The sequence below is a fragment of the Ascaphus truei genome, chromosome 2, assembly GCF_040206685.1.
Source record: "Ascaphus truei isolate aAscTru1 chromosome 2, aAscTru1.hap1, whole genome shotgun sequence".
Lineage (NCBI taxonomy): Eukaryota > Metazoa > Chordata > Amphibia > Anura > Ascaphidae > Ascaphus > Ascaphus truei.
The window spans coordinates 76,538,760-76,561,478 of NC_134484.1; the positions used below are offsets into that span (position 1 = coordinate 76,538,760).

A 22,719-nucleotide genomic window follows, 5' to 3' on the forward strand; every position below is an offset into this window, starting at 1 on the left:
TAAAGTAAATAAAACTTTCAACCTACCCCTGCCATCATGAAGGGCGTCCTCGTCAGCATACTGCAGGTCCATGTCCTCCGTTGCCAGAAAGAATACAAGAAAAAATATGATCTAAAGGCCCGTAACCCCTTAATCATGCTACCCACCCGGTAGGCCTAAGCACCAACCCCGGATCCACTATACCCACCCTGTAACCATTGATTGGGACAGTGGTATAACATACCCATATAATATGGGCATGATAAGCCACTATATCACTCAATAGTCAACCTAATAAAAATAATTAAGGCCAAAAATACACAATAATCACATAAATACAGAAGCATCTCAACACTCCAACAATAAAATAACTAAATACAGAAGGGCCCCGCTTCTCGGCGATCCGCCAATTTGGCGGTACCGAGAAGGGGGCCGCCATGTTTGCGCATGCTCAGAATGGGGACGTCTGAGATTGCGCATGCGCAGAGTGGGGGGGTGCCGAGGTTGCGCATGTGCAGAACAGAGGTTGCACATGCGCAGAACGGAGGTCACACATGTACAGAAGGGGGAATTGCAGGTCTGCGCATGTACAGACGCCGAAAATGGCCGGTTCCATTTTCAGGCGATATTTGCTTTGCGGCGGGGCCATAGAACGGAACCCGCCGTATGACCAGGGCCCGCCTGTAGCCTAATAGTACACCATAAATAATTATCATCAAAATAGCTAACTTATTACAATAATGTTATTCCAAAACAATACAATTAAATAAACAACTATCCAAGCAAACTATAAAACAAATAAAACCACTAGCCAACAAAACAATTAATTAATTTACAACACTGGCCAACAAAACAATGAATTATTTAAAACCAGTAGCCAACAAAACAAATAAATAATTAAAAACGTTAACCAATCCTAAAATATACAAAAAACAAGCCATCCAAATTCAAAACAATTTAATCCAAACAATAAACAGAAATTGAAAAAATAACAATCAATAGAAAACAAGCATTTGCCAAAAAATGCATTGTCTGTCTGTCATGGGAGACTAGGTAGGTTATTTACACCTTTTTTACCGGGATCATACATTGAGCAAAACAAGATACCCTGTAATGAAATAAATTGTAGTTTATGTGCATGAATTCGCTTACACATAAATGATACACAAAATACAGACAAAAAGGCACACTTACTACGGAAATGGGGTTGAAAACTAGACTTTCCTAGGTGCAGGGAACTCTTTTGGCGAGTTTTACCCGTACTGGGACTTAGCCCGGAATCTCCTGGATCCCAAATTGCCATAAATTTCCACACGCCACCGCTACGTTCGAATTTGGTCCCTCCTGACCGCGAATTACTCCAAACCTCCTTGAACTCAAATTTGCATAAAATCCCAGTCGCGTCTGCTACGATAGTTTCTGAGAACTTGGGCGCAAAAGTCAGGACTTAGACTTTGGCAGGCAGGCTTTTCAGGCTTGAAATCGAAGCCGCTTGCTGTGCTATTCACGCAGAAGCAACTTTGAAAAGCCCGCTCGTGCTCTTACTACCAGATAACTAGAATCAGATTGGGTAAACGGGCACAGATTAATATATTATTAGTCAATGGGCAATGAAAAACATTAAAAGAAGCAAATACAATAAAAAACCTGTAAAAATAAAATTACATACATTCAATATTTTTCTTACCTTTAGAAGCGTTGGCCCTCCGAATCCCGGCGATTCTGGAATCTCTCGTACCGCATCACCATCAAAGTCAATCCAACGCCATCCACCTTGAAGATCCAGAACAGGTAAAAAAAAATCTGCTTTCTTTTATCTTCTAGCATCATTTTCTTTCTTCATCTGTCATTATTTTCTTATTTTCTTTAATCTTCTTTCTTCATTTGTCAATCCAAAACCCCATGGTAAATCCAGAACAGGATGTTCTCTTGTCGGCTTCTTGAGGTAAAATGAGACGTACATTTTATCGTCAGATGGTACAGCTCCAAATTTTTTTTCTCCAGGATGTGACATCATCTCCAAGGGAGGTACGTCAGATCCTTCAAACCACATGGCTATATCACATAGTATTACAGCCAATGGGATTGAAGACAATCCCATTGGTTGCTGTACCATGTGATAGGTTACATTATTTCAAAGAGATGTGACGTCACTTTAAGGGATGATTTTTTCATTTGGGTTTTAATACTAGTGTATTGTAGCAGGGGGTCTCTGGAGTAGAACCTCATTGATTTGATTTAAAGCTTGCCCCGCCCCACTTTCCAATTAGCAGTTTTTATCATGATCTTGTGAATCACAGAACCAGTATGGTCTTTCTCCCTCCAGCAAAAAAGAGAGGTACATGAGAATTGTGCCAGCATGTGTTAGGACCTGCAGATTGGGCATGCCGTGAAGTGGCTGCAGGCTTATAATCTTTTGGCCAAAGGGTTTAACTAAATGACCCTTTTTCATGAGCAGATAAGCACTGAGGTATTGCACTACATGTTGTGTCATTTTGTATGATGCGCTGGCCTTTCTGTTTTTGTTTGTATATCTTGCCACGCTCAGTAGCAATGCTTTTTGACACTAACATATATGCTTTATATATGATGTGAGGGCGTGTTTTGGGGTTCTGGAGCTTGATGGGTTATGCAGCTGTTGTTGCTTGGAGGTGTGGCCCTCCTCCCCATGGTTTAAAGCTCACCCCGCCCCACTTTCCAATTAGCAGTTTTTATCATGATCCTGTGAGGTTTCAGAATCTCTGAACACTATAATTCCATCTCGCAGACTTCATTCACTACAAATGTATCATATCTTGTTTCAAATCTGCCCTCTACCAGACTAAACAAACCTACTTTTCGCCACTAATTAACACTCACAAGTCTAGTCCATGCCGACTCATCTCTGTCTTTGACTCTCTACTCAGACCACTGTCTGTTACCTGTCTTTCTTCCTCTTATCTCTCCCATCTTACTTTCAGTGTCCCGTTTGCCACCACTTCCTGTTACTCTGCCGATCTCTCTGGTGTACCCCAGGCGTGTGTCCTGGAACCTCTTCTCTTTTCTCTTTACACACTCACTCTAGGTGATGTTATCACATCTCGAGGATTCAAATATCACCTCTAAGCTGATGACACACAGTTATCTTTCAACCCCTGACCTTACACCTGCTGTACAGACCAAAGTCTCTGAAGGTCTTCTCTCTACTATTTAATCCTGGATGGCCCTCCGCCAACTTAAAATTAACATGTCAAAGACAGAGCTTATAATATTTCGTACCAATCCTGGCCCTATTGTCCCCTTCTACTTTACTGTTGTCAGTACTATCACACACCTAATATCACAAGCATGCTGCCTAGGGGTCACATTTGACACCTTCCTCACATTCTCCTCACATTCACAATGTAGCTTAAACCTGTCATTTTTACATCCATAACATTGCAAAGATACTTCCTTTCCTCTGTCTGTCTACTGCTAAATGTCAGGGTCTCCTAGACCTCCTGCCTAGCCATAGTTCTTTCCTTGTCCACCGGGTGTGCTGCTGCTTTCTGTTTGCTCTGGGTTCCTCTGTCTGTCTTCTTGTTGCTCCTCTCTCTGTCTTATAGTTCTGCTTCCTGTTTGTTCACTCGCCTTTGTTTTAAGTCAGACTCCTATGCACATTCTTCTGTCTCTGATCCTGATCTGTTCCTGTACCAGTCCTGTATTTGATTCTGTTCATAGTAAAGGCCCTTGCTGGTAATCTGGCTTGTCCCTGTTTGTTCCCTGGTCTCAGTCCCTGCTCCCAGACCTGTTCCTGCTCCCCTGTCCTGTTCCTGCTCCCCTGTCCTGTTCCTGCTCCCCTGTCCTGTTCCTGCTCCCCTGTCCTGTTCCAGTCTCCTCGCTGCTGACCTCTGCTTGTTACCTGACTACGCTATCTGCCGCCTGCCTCGGACCCCTGCTTGTCACCCGACTACGCTATCTGCCGCCTGCCTCGGACCTCTGATTGTGACCCCTAGTACGCTTCTGCTGTTCCGGCCACCGAGATCCTACCCGCCACAGGAGTCTCCCGTGACACTAAAACTCTAACGCATACCCTAATTTTGTCCCGTCTCGACTATTGTAACCTTCTTCTGTTCGGCTTTCTCCTCTACAATCTATCCCAAATGCTGCTACAAGAATCAATTCACTCTCTCTCAGCGTCTCTCCTGCACAACGTTTACTCTGAAAGTGAGCAAGACCAGTGATTTGTATGTTTTCTCGGTCCTATTTCTTTTGTACACATTTTCCCCATGTCTTGATTTAATGACTTGTCTTTGCTTTTTTATCTTACTGTACATACTCCTTTGATTTATACGCATTCAACCATTAAAGATGTTAAAAATGTTTATGGCGGAAATGTGAAAACAATATAAAAAAACATACCAATGTTAAACTGAGGGCTGTTTGGAGAAAAGCTGTTGTTCCTCTGAAGTCTTCGATTTGATCGTTTTCCTGACCAGGGGATTGATAGAACCTCTGGTTTTGCTGGCCCTTGTCTGTAAATAAACATACATAACAGTAAATGTGTTGCTGCTTTCAGTTAGATGCACGGTACAGTATGTACTGTACAGTACTAGAGGCCATGCCTATAGGGGCAAATGGGACATATTAAAAAGGTATAAATACAATTAAAGTTAGCCACAACCAAATAGTTACATAGGTACAGTACATAGCTGATGAGTTTGAAAAAATACATACAGTATGTCCATGAAGTTTAACCTATGTTACATTTAGACGACAGATACTTATCTTATATTTGTATTTAGGGCATTTTGATCCAGAGGAAGGCAAACAAAATACCCCAGTGACACATTATTCAATTATGTCATAAGGGGAAAAAATAAATTCCTTCCGGACTCCAAATATTGGCAATCAGATTTCTCCCTTGATCAACATCCTTCCCATGTTTACTTATTTTTTATATCCCTGTATACCTTTCTTTTCTAAAAAGATGTCCAACTTTTTTTTTTTAAAGATATCTATCATATCTGCCATCACAGTCTCCATGGGTAATGAATTCCACATTTTAACTTCCCTTACTGTAAACAACCCTTTCTTTTGTTGCTGGTTAAATCTCATTTCCTCCAACCTACTGTAAATGGATGACCCAGTGTCATTTGTACTGCCGTTGGAATGAATAGTACTTTTGAAAGCTCCTTGTGTTAACCCTGAATATATGTGTACAGTATATAGTTATCATATCACCTTTTAAAATGCCTGTTTTCTTATGTGAACAAATCTAATTTAGCTAGCCTCTCCTCGGGAGTCAGATTGTCCACCTGCCTTATTAATTTGGTGACTCTTGTCTGCACTGGTGTCGCTTTCGGAGGATGTTGATGGATCTGATGCAGATTTATCATTATTTAAGCCAAATCTATTTTTACTCCATCCTTTCAAATTAGTCCAGCCATTGACATGTATTCTGACTTGTCAAAAGGGTTATTATTCTTAACCCACAGTTAGAATTTGCCCCAATAATTTGTTCCATTGTGAACGGATGGGCCTTAGGTAACTCCGCAAATTAAATAACATTATTTTTAAGCCCTGAGACAAGGGCGGAAATTTAGTTCTATGGTCCAGAGAGATTTACACTTCAGAGGCTAATCGTCAATTATCTAATGAAGCTACAGTAAGTATAAAAAGGTATACAAGGACCTGACATCACTTTAAATGTGATATTATTAATGATATTATCACTGGAGCATTTATGGAGGGTATTATATCTAAAAAAGAAAAAACAAAATCTAATGATAACTTTTCCTAATATAACTACTGTCTATCTTCTCCCTAAGGTGCACATGGACCTCTAGTCTCCTCCTGGATGACATATCGTCTCAGGAATAAGGGGTGTTGTGGGGTTCTGTTTGTGATTTTGTAGATACTTATTTAAGACCACATGTCGAAAGTCTTTTATCTGAGGTTTGGGACACTTCAGATGTTTTGCTTAAATTACAACACATTGAGGTCCAGGAGGGTACTTTACTCATTGCCTGTGATGTGGAGGTGTTATACTCTAGTATTGCACATACACACGGGTTGTCAGCCTCCACTTATTTTCTTCAGATGCACAATGTAGACTTTGGTAGTAGCAATGATCTGATCATTAAGTTACTACTTTTTATTTTATTGCATAATTACTGTCTTTTCAATGAGACGTTTTATTTAAACATCAGGGGGGAATGCGATGGCAGCCCCCTCATACAGTATGTTAATTTAATTTTGGGATGGTAGGAATGCAAATTTGTGTTTTGTTGAAAACATGGTTACGTAGGCATGCTGTATTCGGCTCTGGAACGGGTACATTGACGACACTTGTGGGAGGGTGACATCAATGATTGCCAAGATTTCATTGAGGCTTTGAATGACAATCATCTCAATGTTAAACTTCCATTTCATATTGTGACAGATACTACAGTATCTCCTTTTTGGACTTTAATATCTTGACTTCAAGTGACAAAAAAATGACAAATATTCAAATAATCAACTAACTTTCAGGATCCTGCCAAATAAGGAAAGCATCATCTATGTAGCAATCCATTTTTTGATGTATTAATTGTATTTGCAACTGTAAATATAATTATTTGAATATCAATCTCTAAATAGATTAACATATAGGGGAGCTAGACTGCTTCCAATGGCATTACTCTGTTATTAAATTATCTGTTATTAAAAGCAATGTTCAAATCTAAAATAGTTTTTAGTAAGGATTATTTGTAGTAGCAAAATGAAAAAATTGATAGGAGGGTCTGAATAATCTCAATCTACAAGTGGAGCACATCTAACTGCTTCTATTCCCTCACCACATGGAATATTAGCGTATAAAGTGACAACTCGGTAATGACTGGTATGACTCAGTAATTTAAGGTGAAAACTGTAGCCACCCCAAGCAAGAAAACAAATACAATTTTCCTCTGGTATTACTTGCTGTACCACACATGTCGTATATATGCTTAAATGTTCTTGCAGATTGGCATGTATAGGTAAAACCTCCAGAGAATTGAAGAAACACTTCATAGAACACAAAAGTACATTTGGCAAGGGTGAAGATAAAGGGGTATTGATTCAACACTGCAAGAAGTTCAAACATAGCATATCCTCACTTTGATTTATGGGGATTGATCATGTTCGCAACCCTTTCAGGGGAGGTCATGGAGCTTAATTACTCTTACATTGGGAGGCATATTGGATATTTACCCTTGAAATAGTGACACCGGAAGACCTTAATGACCATCTTGAACTTCATCACTTTCTCAATGATGGATGGTTTGAGTGACAGTGGTATTTCTTTCACCCTTTTGTTTCCTCCCCATTATTTCTCCTTTTTGTTTCCTTTGGGCATTGTCTACATTTTTTGCTTATCCCTATTTATTTTACTCTTTGAATACATAGCCTCTTTCCATCTTTACTTTTATCTTTGTTTTGTGTACTATGTACATACTAGTAGAGTTATGTGATCTCTATCTCACTAATTAGGACTCTTAGGCTATTATTGTATTGGGAGTTTATATGGTGCTAGTTTGAAGAGGAAAATGTGTTATGTACTGTAGTCAAGTGTGTTTTGATCCCCTTTGCTATATCAATATGTATTTAATAAGTTATCGTGTAAACCCTTGGTTTAATACATTTGTTGCTCTGTTGTGTTTTCCCCTGCCTTCAGTATACTTTTCCTTGTAATAGTATCACAGTCATGAAAACTGAAATGATCACATAAAATAAATACCTTTTCCAAAAGTTTGTGGAAAAATAGCAGGCTGATACCCTAGTATGTGAGACGCTATAAATTTGTATTACGTTTTCATGACCGTGATCCTATTACAATGTGTATTAGATTTAATATACTATTTTTAACATCCTTCTTGGTGTCTTGGTATTTCTTTTTGACCAAACGTTGCTAATTTTTTCTGATTTACTACTGTATATACTAATGATCATTTTGAGAGATACTATCTAAAAGAGCAAATGTCATTCCATCCATTTTTATATGTTACTTTTTATTTAGTCCCCATACATTACCTGTTGCTAACTTAGTGATGTTATATTTTATGTGTTTGAAGTTGGGTTTTCCTTTCTTTCTCCCTCCCTTGTCGTGAGGAAGACTTCTAGGGACCAAAACATTGGCACCCCCATGGCTGTTTCTTTAATAAATATTAATAATAATATTATTATAATAATAATGCGTATTCCCCTTTTACTGAGTAATCCCCATGTATTATGGGCAGTGTTCGACAATCCTATACATTTACACGCCCGGGGCGAGTGGATTTAACCTCCGGGCGAGTAAATATTGGCCCAAGAAGCAAACGTGTTTGTTTTTAAAATTTTCCCTGCTCGCGCTGAATTTTCCCTGCTCGCGCTGGCTGAAAAAAAAAAAAAAACTCCCCCTACCTGACAGCTGATTGGCGCTCACTCCCAGGCTTTGTGGGCGCGCGGCCAGGCTCTATATGAGCCCGCCCCCAACGAGCGGCCATTTTTTCTGGCCGGAGATCTGTTGGAGAGTAAGTACTCTCCAATCCTCCATCATGCGGCCCCTCTGCTCCTTCCCTGCCTCCTGCAGTTCCCCCTTACTCCCCACTTCCCCCCCGATACCCGCGCGTGGCTGGAGATGGTAGCGAGGGTGTTCCCCTTCTCTCTCCGGTCCCCGCTTACCCCGGCTTCCTGCGCGGGGCGGAGGTATTACCCCCCTTCTCCCCCCGGCTTCCCGCGCCACTTCCCGCTTCCCCCGATACCCGCGCTGCGGGGCGGGAGATGGTAGTGGGGGTGTTCCTTGCTTACCCCGGCTTCCCACGATACCCGCGTGGGGCGGGTGATGGTAGTGGGGGTGTTTCCCGCTTATCCCGGCTTTCCACGATACCCGCGCGGGGTGGGTGATGGTAGTGGGGGTGTTCCCCGCTTACCCCGGCTTCCCACGCCACTTCCCGCTTCCGCCGATCCCCGCGCGTGGCGGGAGATGGTAGCGGGGGTGTTCCCCCCTTACCTCCTTGGTCTCCGCTTCCCCTCGGTCCCATGGCTGTCCGCGCAGGGCGGGAGATGGTCGCGGGTGGCGAGCGGGCAAGTGGTGGTGGTGCTCGGTCGCGCGGCCTTTCCTCTTCTTCCCCCTGTCGTGTGTGTGTGTGTGTGCATGGGAGTGTGTGTGTGTGCATGGGAAGTGTGTGTGTGTGTGTGTGTGTGTGTGTGTGTGTGTGTGTGTGTGTGTGTGTGTGTGCATGGGAGTGTGTGTGTGTGTGTGTGTGCATGGGAGAGTGTGTGTGTGTGTGCATGGGAGAGTGTGTGTGCATGGGTGTGTGTGTGTGTGTGCGTGGGTGTATGGGTGTGTGTGGGAGTGTGTGTGTGGGTGTGTGCGCGCGTGTGTGTGTGTGTGTGTATGGGTGTGTGGGAGTGTGTGAGTGTGGGAGTGTATGTGTGGGAGTGTGTGTGTATGGGAGTGTGTGTGTGTATGGGAGTGTGTGTGTGTATGGGAGTGTGTGTGCGGGAGTGTGTGTGTGTGGGAGTGTGTGTGTGTGTAGGATACCAGAAGTGTCACATCACCCCGCCACCCCACCCAATCACAATGCCACTCCACCCAATCACCTCATCCTCCCACCCAATCACTCCCCCTGTCTCTCGCCCTCTCTCTCTCTCTCTCTCTTGCCCTCTCTCTCTCTCTTGCCCTCTCTCTCTCTCTCTCTCTCTCTCTCTCTCTCACCCTCTCTCTGTGTCTGTCTCACACTCTATTTCAGGATCTCTTATTTACCCTATACAGTATATCTTAACTATATATACTACACCGAAATAACCTATACTGCTTTCTTCCAGATCTGATTCAAGCTTCACATGGAAGACATCGGAATCCCCCCTAACCCAGAAGACAGGTAGGGAACACCTCCCCTCCAATGTACACACACACACACACACACACACACACACACACACACACACACACACACACACACACACACACACACACACACACACACACACACACACACACACACACACACACACACACACACACACACACACACATTCTATCCCATGTTATTCCAGTCACCTGCGTGTATGGTTATAAATGTTTTAAAAGAGGTTTAGTTGCCATTAAATTATTCTCACCCATATGCACCTGTAGCCCTTTTTCTGACACCTTCCTAAGGGACTACTGGTAACTGCACAACACCTGTGGCTCCAGGAGATCTGAGCCTCCGCTAGCTGGGAGGGACTCACTGTTAGCATCCCTTGCTGCAGGAGCCTCCATTTTGATTACAGCCCTGTCAACTACACTAGGGCTATCAATACAGGAGGAAACTGCCAAGTCCGGGTAAATAAAGGGGCATCCATCGGTCGGACCCCCGGGCAGATTCAAGAATTGGGGGCCGTCTTCCTCGCTTATGGCCTGGCCCACATGCATCAGTACGGTTCTCCATTGCAAGGTGATATCATACCTTCACCCTTTGACCCACGTACAAGCTAGCCCAGGGAGTTTCCGAACCTGCGTCTGGACATCTAGCAGAGACGCGCCAGCAGGGACTGCCCCCATGGCAACCATGCGGTGGGGAGGCACGTTAACCTTCAAGGCCCATGCATAGACCTCCTGCTTTGAGAGCGCCCACATGGTGAAACAAAAATAGGACAATTTAGTAGAAAAAAAATATTACAGGGCACCCCAGGTCTGATCTCTCAGCAGCGCCTCCAAATGTAGCCCTTTTTCTGACACCTTCCTAAGGGACTACTGGTAACTGCACAACACCTGTGGCTCCAGGAGATCTGAGCCTCCGCTAGCTGGGAGCCTGGGTTAATACTTACACATTTACATCGCGCAGCGCCTCCACTTACCCAGGATCCCCGTGACTTGAGATTCCCCTGGGCAAGAAATACAACAACACACATACACTGTATAGATAACTAATAATTTACTAACGAGGATAGAGAACATAACACAACATAACCTGTACCAAATGACGGGTGTCCCTCTCTGGAGGAAACACTAATAACCAAAGCGTCTCGCAGGACACTTCCCCAACACCAGGTGATCCCACCCAGTGTCCGAAGAACCCCACCCAATGTTCCGCACTCTTGCAGAGATCGTGGGTGACTGCGCAGTCACACTTAAGCTAAGGGCCCGGTGGTGCACTTAGGAATATGTGATACCTGCCGAGCACTCCGGTGCTCGGGTCAGCAACTCTTCACAAAGGGTCCAGTTGTAGGATGACGTCCTCTGATCCCCAACCGAACTCCGGGCACGTGGACCGCCAGGGCAGTCCCACTCCGGAATAGTCTCTGCGGACCCAACGTGGGTCCGAACCGCTTCCCAGGAACAGCAGCAGCCGCTGAGTCCCTATCTATCTAAGTGACACTAACGTGACAGGAACCCTAACCTAGGGCCTGTCCCTGTAGAACAGCAACCTTGATGGCTTGGGGAACTCCTATGAGCCTGCAGGGGTTATGACCTATCCCACTCCCCTCGCTCTCCAAGTCCCCTAAGCCTCACTAACAACTAGCTAACTAACAGCGCCTGCAGCAGACACACTGCACACACAGTCAACCTGCAGACAGCAACATGCAGCCCTAACACACCGCACACGCTGCACACGCTCTCACACCTAAGGGGCAGCCTCGCTATCTCGGGCCGTCCCTTATCATTTACCCACTACCCTAACAGGGATTTGGGGCCTTACCTGGTAAAGGAGCCACTCGCTCCCTGCACCCTTCCTTCCCCTTCCAGCTCCCACTGTCGTTGCACAGCGCGCGAAATGTATCTTATTCTCCTGGGCTGAGAATCCTTGGCCCTCATTGGCCACTATCAGACACCTGGTGCCTGCCTCCCTATGCCTCCTGGGAGTTGTAGTTCCCAGGAGGCTGCTATAGCATGGGGGCCGTGTGCGCACTTGCCCTGCGCAGGCGCGAATGCCTAATGGCCGCCGCAACCGTCCCTGGGCTGTCCCTGCATTCGCACGAGACTCTAAGGGCTTCCTTAACTTTCTGCCCCTATCTGCGCATGCGCGATCCCGCGCACGCTCGCGCAACACTTCATGGCGGCCCCCGCTAGCCAGGTACGCCGCCGGAGCTCCAGGGATGCCGAGCGCTCCCTGCACTGGCCCCCACCCTCGCGAAGTGCCGTCGGGTCCATCGCTGCCTCCGGCGGCACCCGCGACCACTCGGCACTCGCGGACGGGGGTCAGCAAGTGAAAAATAAACCCGGGGCTACACACCCATATGTGCATAGCTTTGGCTAGGGCTACAATGTCTGATACATGTGGCCCTAATTTGTATTATGAGAGCTCTGGGCTTACTGTAAATCACCAGAACAGGACTGGTACAACCTGCCCTTGATGGCTTCCAGTTAGAGTTAACTGGCAAGCAGTGAGCCCATTTCCTCTCAGTTGAGAGCGTCAACATTGAATTGGTATTGCAATAATTTATTTGTATCACGTTTTCAGCACTTTAGTATAACAGACAATTATTACTACGGTAATAGAAAAACATTGTCAATATCGGATAAGTATTATAGATGGAAATTTGTGACGTGAAACATGTACAATACATAATTTGTGTACTTTTGTCGTTTTTACTCTCTTTTCAATCTGTGAACCAATAAAATTGTAAAATTCCCTCGCTGCTTATTTTGCGGACAGATTTTGAAGGTGGCATTAAAACAGCTAGGTAGCATAAAACCGCTGCCTGGTTGCAACTACAGCATGAAGAATGATAAATACTGTATTGTACATCTCACATCCCATTAAAGACAATTTTGCTCTTTATAACGTGAGTTACTATAGTAAGTTAAATAACTGCCTTCTAACTTTTGTCCTCATCCCCTATGGTCCTTTTCAATGTGTGCCCAGGTATGCTTGCAGAGCTGTCTCAGTAGGGTACTGTAACATTTTGCTACTGCTCAGAATCACGTTGTGCCTTTTTCTTTCTTTTATTTGGAGACAACAATATTTGTTTTCTGCATTGTTACACTTGGCACTATTAAATAAAGATTGTGAAGCATAAAAAGTCATGATAAAAAAGTAATACGAACAGATAAAAGTACTACGGGTTACATTTGTATGTACGAAGTACAATACCTCAGTTTTTAAATAAATAAAAACAGACATTATGGGGCCTATGCAGAGAGCAGCGAATTTTAAAATTGGCGAATTTATTAAAAAGTAGCTTTTTTGGAGAGTTTTATTCTCCATATGCAGAAAAGTGCGAATTCTGCTATGTTTAACATGGATGCGTGTGGCGAGTTAAAATTGGCGAGATGCGCGCTTCAGAAACGTGTAAAACAAATTCGCGCCTTTTTTTTCCCTTTGCAATGGCCGCGAGCGGCAGCTTCTTGCCAGTTTTTTCTGGCGAGGCAAAAAGGAGACAATCGCGCCATTTTATTGGCGCGAACAGCCGCTAGATGCCGTTCGCGCCTCTCTGCATACGGATATTTTTAAAACTGGCGAGATTGAGGTTCTCGCCAGCCGCGAGGCGAGTTTTACAAATAGAAAAGAAAAATTGGCGCGTTTTTCGGAACTCGCCATTTTCTGCTGCTTTCTGCGCGATTTTCTCCAAAAAATGGCGAATTTCGAAATAGCGCTGCTCTCTGCATAGGCCCCATATAAACATATAATTCCGTTCACAAAAGCATGACTAAGTACTAAACATAGCTTTGTTTGTTTTGTTAGATTCGATTCAGGGTTTTTCAATGCAATAGAATAAGGTCCTGTAGGAGACGCCCGCAGAGGTAAAGACAGGAGACCTGCGTTTGGATAAAAAATAAACGTAGGCTTTTATTTTTTCACCTCATTACAAGACTTGGGGGCCTATGCAGAGAGCAGCGAATTTTAAAATTGGCGAATTTATTAAAAAGTAGCTTTTTTGGAGAGTTTTATTCTCCATATGCAGAAAAGTGCGAATTCTGCTATGTTTAACATGGATGCGTGTGGCGAGTTTAAATTGGCGAGATGCGCGCTTCAGAAACGTGTAAAAACAAATTCGCGCCTTTTTTTTCCCTTTGCAATGGCCGCGAGCGGCAGCTTCTTGCCAGTTTTTTCTGGCGAGGCAAAAAGGAGACAATCGCGCCATTTTATTGGCGCGAACAGCCGCTAGATGCCGTTCGCGCCTCTCTGCATACGGATATTTTTAAAACTGGCGAGATTGAGGTTCTCGCCAGCCGCGAGGCGAGTTTTACAAATAGAAAAGAAAAATTGGCGCGTTTTTCGGAACTCGCCATTTTCTGCTGCTTTCTGCGCGATTTTCTCCAAAAAATGGCGAATTTCGAAATTGCGCTGCTCTCTGCATAGGCCCCTAGGTATTTTATCCTCTGCATCATTACTTTATAGGGAACCTTGGTAAAATACTTTGAAAAACTAGAACATATATTAGGAACTTTCATGAAAAATACAGTAGTATCTAAAAGTATATTCTTTGTAGGTGTAGATGGGATTCAATTGATTCAGAATCTTTTTTCCTGTTAAGATTCATTTTGTCTTGTCAGATGTGTCAGAATCCGTTTTGCAAGGCAATTGTGTAATCTGCTGATTTGTAGAAATTATAAGAACAAGGGAATTTGTTTATGGGACACAGGATGGAACACAAAACATAAACAAGGCTAATGCTCTGTGCCCAGATGTTTGTTAGATAACCGATGAAGGACAATATGTTGTTCTGCTAATATTGTGTATTATCTCTTCTTATTATTATTGCTTTATACTAACAAAGCCATGCATAGGTTAATTGGTAGATGGGCATATGAAGCCTTTTTTTAGAGTAGATGCATCAGAATGATTTACATCTCGAGCACCAAGAAAGCTCTGTTCTCCAATTGTATGCCTATTTTTGCCTGTTACCTGTATATATGAAGTTTATTATTTTGCCTATATTAATAAAAAAAAGTTAGGAACTGCTTAAGAAATCTCTGTTCGGTGCTTTAAATCTGCTGAAAGGATACACAAGGATCTATATACAAATTAAATTAACGTTCTTCTGTTATTATTTTCAATGGCGAGCCAGCTATAGTCTGAGAGTCACTTGACATCAAGAGGGGGATTGAGGGTTGGCCCCGGTAACATGGGCAAGTCATATCCTTCCTTACAAGGTTCTACTGTAAGTAAGTGGTGTTGATCAAAGAATCAGAAACAGCAAAGAAATATAGAAGAAATTAACCAGGTTTACGGAAGACTAAAAGAACATGGAGAGTCAATTCCATGTCCACAATGCAAATATAGCTCCTGTGGAATGGGTCCTAGAGTTACAGTATGGGGATAAATCAGTCAACGGGTTTCCCTTCTGACGGAGTCTATTATTAACCTTTAGATTACTTGAGTAACCAAAAACTGCAGGGATATGGATTCCATCCGCGAATGGCTAACGAATGTAAGGTTCCTCTGTCCCCGCCCAAAGATTCAGGTTGCATGGTGATATGGCATTCCTTATGGAAACAAGATATAGATGCCTTTAAGGAAATTGATGAAAAGAAATGTAGCACCCATAAAGAGAAAAATAAGTTTCAGCTCTTTATTAAGATGGTTTTGATATATGAGCAATAAATTATATCATCTAAATGTCAGGATAGCTGACTTAATCCCTGGGAGATCGATCCAAATTGTAAGCCATGTACTATTATTTCAAAAACAGTATCTCAGAGACCAAATACAAATTTGTCCCCATATTTCCCACAGCAGAACAGTTCTTGGCCCTGTACAATTACAAAAAAGGCTATAGTGTAAGGGGTTCATGGCCAGGGAAGATCACAAAATCCCCCTAGAACATCTTTCTTCTGTTTCTTCCAATTATATTGAATCACAGCACTCTACTCTTATGCCCACAACAGCACAAAGCGTAAACCCAACAACCCCTCCCTCTCTAGACTGTGTCGTTTACAAACATGTAATTACAATGTCATTTTAATAATCAGAAGGAAATTGGCTAAAATACAAAACAATTAAGTTAATGTTTGTAAATGTTTTGTTATGCTTTATAAAAGGATTGTGATGTGTTACAAGTCTAAGGGGCCAAGTAGGTTTGAAACTTTGCTGCCATCTTGAACAATGTGGCATGTTCCCACTGAACAGTTTGTCATTTGTGTTATCACCGGATTAAGAAAGAATCTGAAACCATCTCAAATCGTGAGGTAGGAAAATGCCAATACCACTCGGTGTAGCAGCGATGTCATCTCAGCCTCTCTCAAAGTTCTTCCCGTATGATCTTGCCGCAGTCTATAAGTGCTGCACAGAGAGATGCACAGTGAGAGCCGTCTCTCCCTGCACAGCTCTCACAGGTGATTGTAATGTTTTTATTTACATTGTAATACAAGTGTATGGGAGCAGGGGGTCTCTGGAGCTGAACCACATTAATTCCAGCTCCGGAACCCCTTGCTTCCTGAGATTCAGGTCCCGGTATGGGGTGCCGGTATCTCCTATGCGTTTAAATGTCCCGGTCACGTCACAAGGGAGATTTAAACATTGCACGGTGATACCGGAACCCCATACTGTAATTCAGGAAACAGGGGTCCCCGAGGCTTAAATTAATGCGGTTCAGCTATGGAGACCCCCTGCTCCCGCACCCTAGTATTCAAATTTAAATAAAAACAGCTTCATTACCATAGCGGCTAGGCGCTAAGGCAATGAAAGGGTTAAACCTGAGTACCCTGTATATTGGGGCAGAGGGGGTGGAAAAAAGGGGTAGTTGCCCCAGGACGGGGTGTTAGGCCTGCCGGGAAGGTTATTGCCCATTCAAAATAAAACATTATCCAGCCAGCATAAAGTAAATAAAAGTTCTACTTACCCCTGCCAGGATGAAGACTGTCCTCATCCATGTCCTCCGTGGGCAGCAACATACTGTAGTGCCAACGAGTATTCTAAAACAAATCTGGGGCAATCACCAACAAGACCCAGGTACATGCTGGGTACATGCTGGGTACATGCTACAACATTTCAGTGACATTTCTGCAGACAGACTAATGGCCCATCGGATTAACAGCGGGGGTCCCTGGCAGTCCCATTCAAACTGAATGGGACTGCCAGGAACCCCTGCTGTGTTAAGCCAATGGGCCATTAGTCTCTGTAGTAATGTCACTGAAATGTTTGCAGCATGTACTAAACATGTACTTGTATCTTGTTGGTGATAGCCCCAGATTTTCCAAGGCAAGTTTAAGGTAAGTTTTAGAATACTTGTCGGCGCAACCTGTAACAATAAAAAATAAACTAATGGCCACTAGCCCCTTAATCACCTAAGCTTTTAGTAACCGTTAATTAAGGCGTTAACCACATTCCCCCTACCCATCCGGGCAGCCTAACTACCTTCCCAAGGGCAACTACTCCCACCCTCTACCCATTGAATGGCAAATTGGTACATCATACCCATATAATATGGGCAAGATGTGCCACTATGGCAGACAGTGGACAACTTAAAAATAAAAACCCCAAACCAAAAATACACAACAAATAAAATAAAAATTAAGCAAAAAATACACAAATTAAATAACCAATCAGCCAAAAATACACAATAACAAAAATCAAGAATAAAAAAAACCACAATAACAAAAACCAAGCATCAAAAAAACGCAATGTCAAAAAATACAATCAGTGTTTTTCTTACTTTTGACGTCTTCAACCTCCGATTCCGAGTCCAGCAGCAACAGCAGGAACCTCTTGAGACTCGATGCAATGCTCCTCAACAGCAGGTAAGTCCTTCTTCTTTATCTTCATCTTTTTCATCTTCTTCTTTATCTTTATTTGTACATTGTAATCTAATAGGCGGATATTGTCCCGTCGGCTTCTTAAGGTCAAATAAGACGGGACAGGCCTTATACAGTATAAGGCCTGTGACATCACATTTGAGTGTCAGATGATACAGGTCCAATCCAATTGGATGCTGTACCATGTCACAGGGTTCTTTTTTTATTTTTTAAGGATGTGATGTCATCTTCAAGGGAGATACTTTTTTTTTAAATGGCGGCCATTGCATGGTTCTGGAACCAATCGGATTGTGAGATATGCCATGTGAGGCATCACATGGTAAATCCCCAATCTGATTGGTTGAAGTACCATGTGACATCTTCCATTTTTTTTAAAGAATATGACATCATCTTATTGGGACGATGTCACATCCTTTAAAAAAAATGGCTACCATCACATGGCACAGTACTTCAACCAATCGTATTGTGAGATATGTCATGTGGTACACACAATCCAATTGGTTGAAGTACCATGTGTTGGCAGCCATTTTTTTAAAGGATGTGACATCATCCCTTTAAGATGTCACATCCTTTAAAAAAATTGGAAAATATCTAATGGTACTTCAATCAATTGGATTGGGGATGTACCATGTGATGCTTCACATGGTATATCTCACAATCCGATTGGTTCCAGAACCATGTGACTATAGCTATTTTTTAAGGATGTGATGTACTGTCTTGAAGATGATGTCACATTGTTTAAAATAAAATAAAAAAACTCTGTCACATGGAACAACATCCAAACGGATTGGAGCTGTACCATCTGACACTCAAATGTGACGTCACAGGCCTTATCTAAGGCCTGTCCTGTCTCATTTTACCATAAGAAGTCGACGGGACAACATCCTATTGGATTACAATGTTCAGATGAAGATAAAGAAGATGAAGCTAAAGAAGGCATCAGAAGTAAGAAAAACATTGATTGTATATTTTTTCATCTTGTTTTTTTGATGTTTGTTTTTTTTCATTGTACTTTTTTGATGCATGGTTTTTGTTATTGTGTTTTTTTATTCTTAATTTTTGTTATTGTGTTTTTTTGATGCTGTTTTTATTTTTTAGGTTGTCCATTGACTGCCAAAGTGGCAAATCATGCCCATATTATACAGTATGGGTATGATGTACCACTTTTCCAATCAATGGGTAGAGGGTGGGGGTAGTTGGCCTGGGGAGGGTGGGTAGCCCGCCCAGAAGGGTAGAGGGGGAGGGGTTACACCATAATTACTATAGCGGTTACTAACCGCTAAGGTGATTAAGGGGTTAGTGGCCATTAGTTTGTTTTTGATTGTTATGTTGCTACACATGGAGGATACGGACGTGGAGGACGCTGATGAGGATGGCCTTCATCCTGGTAGGGGTAAGTGCAACTTCTATGTACTTTATGCAGGCTGGATTTTTTTTATTTTTAAGGGGAAAATGAGCTATTATCCAGATCTGGTTAATAGTCATTTTGCCCATTAATGTACTGTATGTGTTTGGGGGGGGGGGTTGTTGGGGGTAGAGGGGGTGCCCATTCATTCCATTGGGGTTATCTTTGCTCCCATTAAGGGCATTGGTAAACTTACTGGCAATGAATGGGCATATTGCCTAGTATTGTAGAATCCACCTTGCCTTTAAAGGCTTGAGGAGAAGTGATGGGAGGATGAAAAATTGGAGGAGAAGGTCAGAGGAGGGAGTTTGAAAAGTTTGTATTTGTGAGTGTTGATGAGTGAGGAAACGTAGGTTTTTGGCCTTAGAGAGAGCAGAGTTAAAACAGGAGGTGAACGTTATAGAGCAGAAAATCAGCTTGTGTGAGATTTCCTCCAAAGGCATACAGAGGTGTGAGTGCAAGTACGAAGGAAGCGTGTTTCTGAATTTAGCCAAAGCCATTGGTTATAGGAACAGGTGTGCCGGAGCCGAGAAAGGGCATATAGATCAAGACAGGACGAGATGATAGAGTTATAAGAGTTGACAAGATTGTCATGTTCAGAGGCAGGAAAGAGAGAAGAGAGGTTAGCATTCAGGTTAGATGCAGAGCAGAGGGGTCAATAGAGTAAAAGTCTCAAAAGTAGCAAGTAGAACAGGTAGGAGGGGGTGAGGGGAATGAGTGGTAGTGAATAATATGAGGGTATGGTCAGAGAGCGGAAAGCGTGAGGCAGAGAAATCAGAAAGGGAATAGTTTTTAGTAAAGACCAGTTCTAGAGAGTGACCATCCTTGTGTGGGATGGAATTGGTAAACTGGTAGGGTCCAAATGAGGAGGTTAATGAGGGAAGGTGAGATGCCCAGGAGTCTGATGGATCATCAATATGATAGTTGAAGTCCCCCAGTAAAAGGATAGGAGAATTGGCGGAGATGAAGAACGAAATCAAGGATTCAAAGGAAGGAGGAGGTAGAGGCTGTAGAGGTCGTGGTCTGTCAATGCTACTGTACACACAGAGAGAGAGGGTAGAAAAGCTAGACATCTTAAAGATCAAAGTAAGAGAACCATCATTTACCAATGGGCATTACATAGTTACATAGTAGATGATGTTGAAAAAAGACATAGGTCCATCAAGTTCAACCTAAATTTTTTAAAAAGATGGCTTTATAAATTCTAGTCTGACTGATGAGAGAGAGAGAGAGAGATTCCACAAAATCACACTTAAGAATCTATTGTCTTTTCTGCAATATATGGGTGCCTTTATATAAAATGTTTACTTGTATAAATTCATGGTAACCTTGGGTAACAGAGCATAGTGTCCCTTTTACTGTTTCCAAAGATATTCTTGATGAGCTGTCTCTAGGGCCCTGTTAAATGTCACTAATGGTTAGGATCATATTGTGCCTTTTCCTTTCCTTTAGTTGGAGCCAACAATATTTATTTTATGCATTGTACACTTGGCAATAATAAAGAAAGACTGTGAAGCATAAAAATTAATGATAAAAAAGTAATACTGTACAACGTGATTAATGTAAAAAGGGCTTCATTTGTATTAACAGAATATGATAATTTAAACCAGTAATTCAAAATTATTTCAAGCCCATCAAATTCCATTTATGCTATAGTGGCACTTGTTTTACATTTAGGTTGGTTTAAACAGTTTTATTCTCTATTTGCCAGAGTGAAACCTTATGAGCAAGCTTCCTTCATCGATGTGAACACTACATAGTCTTTCAAGTAAGGTTGTCCACCTGGGTATTGATCACACATCAGCTATGCCCTTGTGTATGAATTTCCAGGGCATACGGCATACTGCCCTAAATTGTGTAGCCTATGGTATCAGTACTGCTACTATCCAATATTCATGCCTGGATGTGATGCAGAATGACTGTACTCCCATTGCAACTTAACCAACTGAGGATTTATTGAAGAACTGGTCAACAGCAACAGGGCCTCACCAGGGCAGTCAGTCACAAGGTTTGGCAGTCCAGAAGCATGGTCCTTTCTGTGTTTAGGGTAGCTCCCTTGGAATACGGTGCAGTCTACCTGAACCCTAGAGTCTATGGGGCCTGAATGCTGGTGGTCCAAGAGTTTGTTGCTTATCAGCTTCATACGGTAGTTCCCCAATAGCCCATAGCTCAGTCAGCAGGATCTCACATGGCCTAGCTGCTTTATTGCACCAGTCTTAGCTCAGAAACACTTGACACTGCTATCTATCAACTACCGATCAAGCATTATTTATGTTCAACAGATGCGCAAAAGTGCGCACCTCATTCGCGGCCTCACCTTGTTTCTCGCCGCAGTGAGCCACACTGAGCCTGCATGGACCTCGTTTGTGGTCAGACGGAATTATTATTTGTGTTCCAGTTCAGTGCGTGTTCGGCAGGGGCGCACTGGATATGTTTTCCTATGATGCCTATGATATTCTGAATTCTACAGTGTCTGAAGCAGGTGTCCCGAGAGTCCCGAGACCTCTTGAAAGCGTGTCTTATAATATCAATGGTTAGTCCAAATATCGGAACTGGACTAGCACGGCTACAGTATTTCTACATAATTCTTAATAAAGTCTGACACTGCAACAGTAAAGATGTACCTTGTCATTAGACAAAGAGACGTGTACATTGTATCTTCTCTTGGTTTGAATAGTTGACCCATGAGATCCCAATGGCTGGCTACATATGTATTATTCAGACTTACAGATAAAGACCATTATTTACAAAGTTTTCTTCAGTGTCGGAAAACATTTTTTCTACCAACGTAAGAATATTAAAGCAATAAAAATGGATTATGATAATGGAGCTTTCAATTAGATATTATGCAGTTTTAAGTGGCAATTCCATATTTGTTTGTGAATGTGCATTCAGAAGTAGCTTTATTAGTAACTAGGGAACACAGTCTGTCAGCTCTCTGGCAAGTCAATGTATTACAAAAAAGAGAGCTACAGTAAACCTCACTTGAAATATCCTTGTTTCAGAACTCTGGGTGGTATTATCCTTTTGTGACATGCACTTCAATGAGAATTCTTTCATGAAATAACACAATTATATTAAACACCGTCCAGAAATGTATCCTCTCTTTAGCAACTCTAAGTTGACATTATTAGAAATATTTTTAGGATAGTGTTGATGTGAGATACAGCACAGCTGGGGTTGTAGGCAGATTTTTAAGATTCTACTGGTAGATAATTGACTTTGTCACACGTTTTAATTGACTTGCCTATTTTAGCCTCTATATTTAATTTAAATTACACAGTAGTGAACATCCTTTCCTGCTTTCCAGGTAAATACCACGTTGAAATGTAGGCATGTCGTTTTTATGTCATGGTGCACTTTGCATAATATTTCAAGGAAATATAACCTTTTTTCTTTCTTTATATTAAAAGATTGTTTTTCTTGTATACCGCTGACAGTGTCCGCAACTCTGTACATATGATTTTTGCAGGCAGGAGTCCCTGCCCCATTGAGTTTACAATCTATTTTTTTTAGTATCAGAGGCACAGGGAGATAAAATAACTTTCATAAGGTTTAATAAGGAGCTGACAATGGGATTCAAACCAGTCTGCCCTTCTTCAACCTCAGTGTCATCATTTTCAGAGTCAGTAGGGCCTATTCTAGTAGCCTCGATGAGTTCACTGCTACATCGCAAGGTTTGGCATGTTCT

General features: G+C 42.5%; 1 protein-coding gene across 3 annotated transcripts in view; it reads right to left on the reverse strand.

Moving 5' to 3' along the window:
- NECAB1 (N-terminal EF-hand calcium binding protein 1) overlaps positions 1–22,719 on the reverse strand; it is a 322,496-nt gene that overhangs the window by 33,259 nt on the left and 266,518 nt on the right. For all 3 annotated transcript variants that reach the window (XM_075582919.1, XM_075582920.1, XM_075582924.1), the window contains one exon: positions 4,360–4,472. In XM_075582919.1, the coding sequence (XP_075439034.1) occupies positions 4,360–4,472 (113 nt within the window). The remainder of the gene's footprint in view (positions 1–4,359; positions 4,473–22,719) is intronic.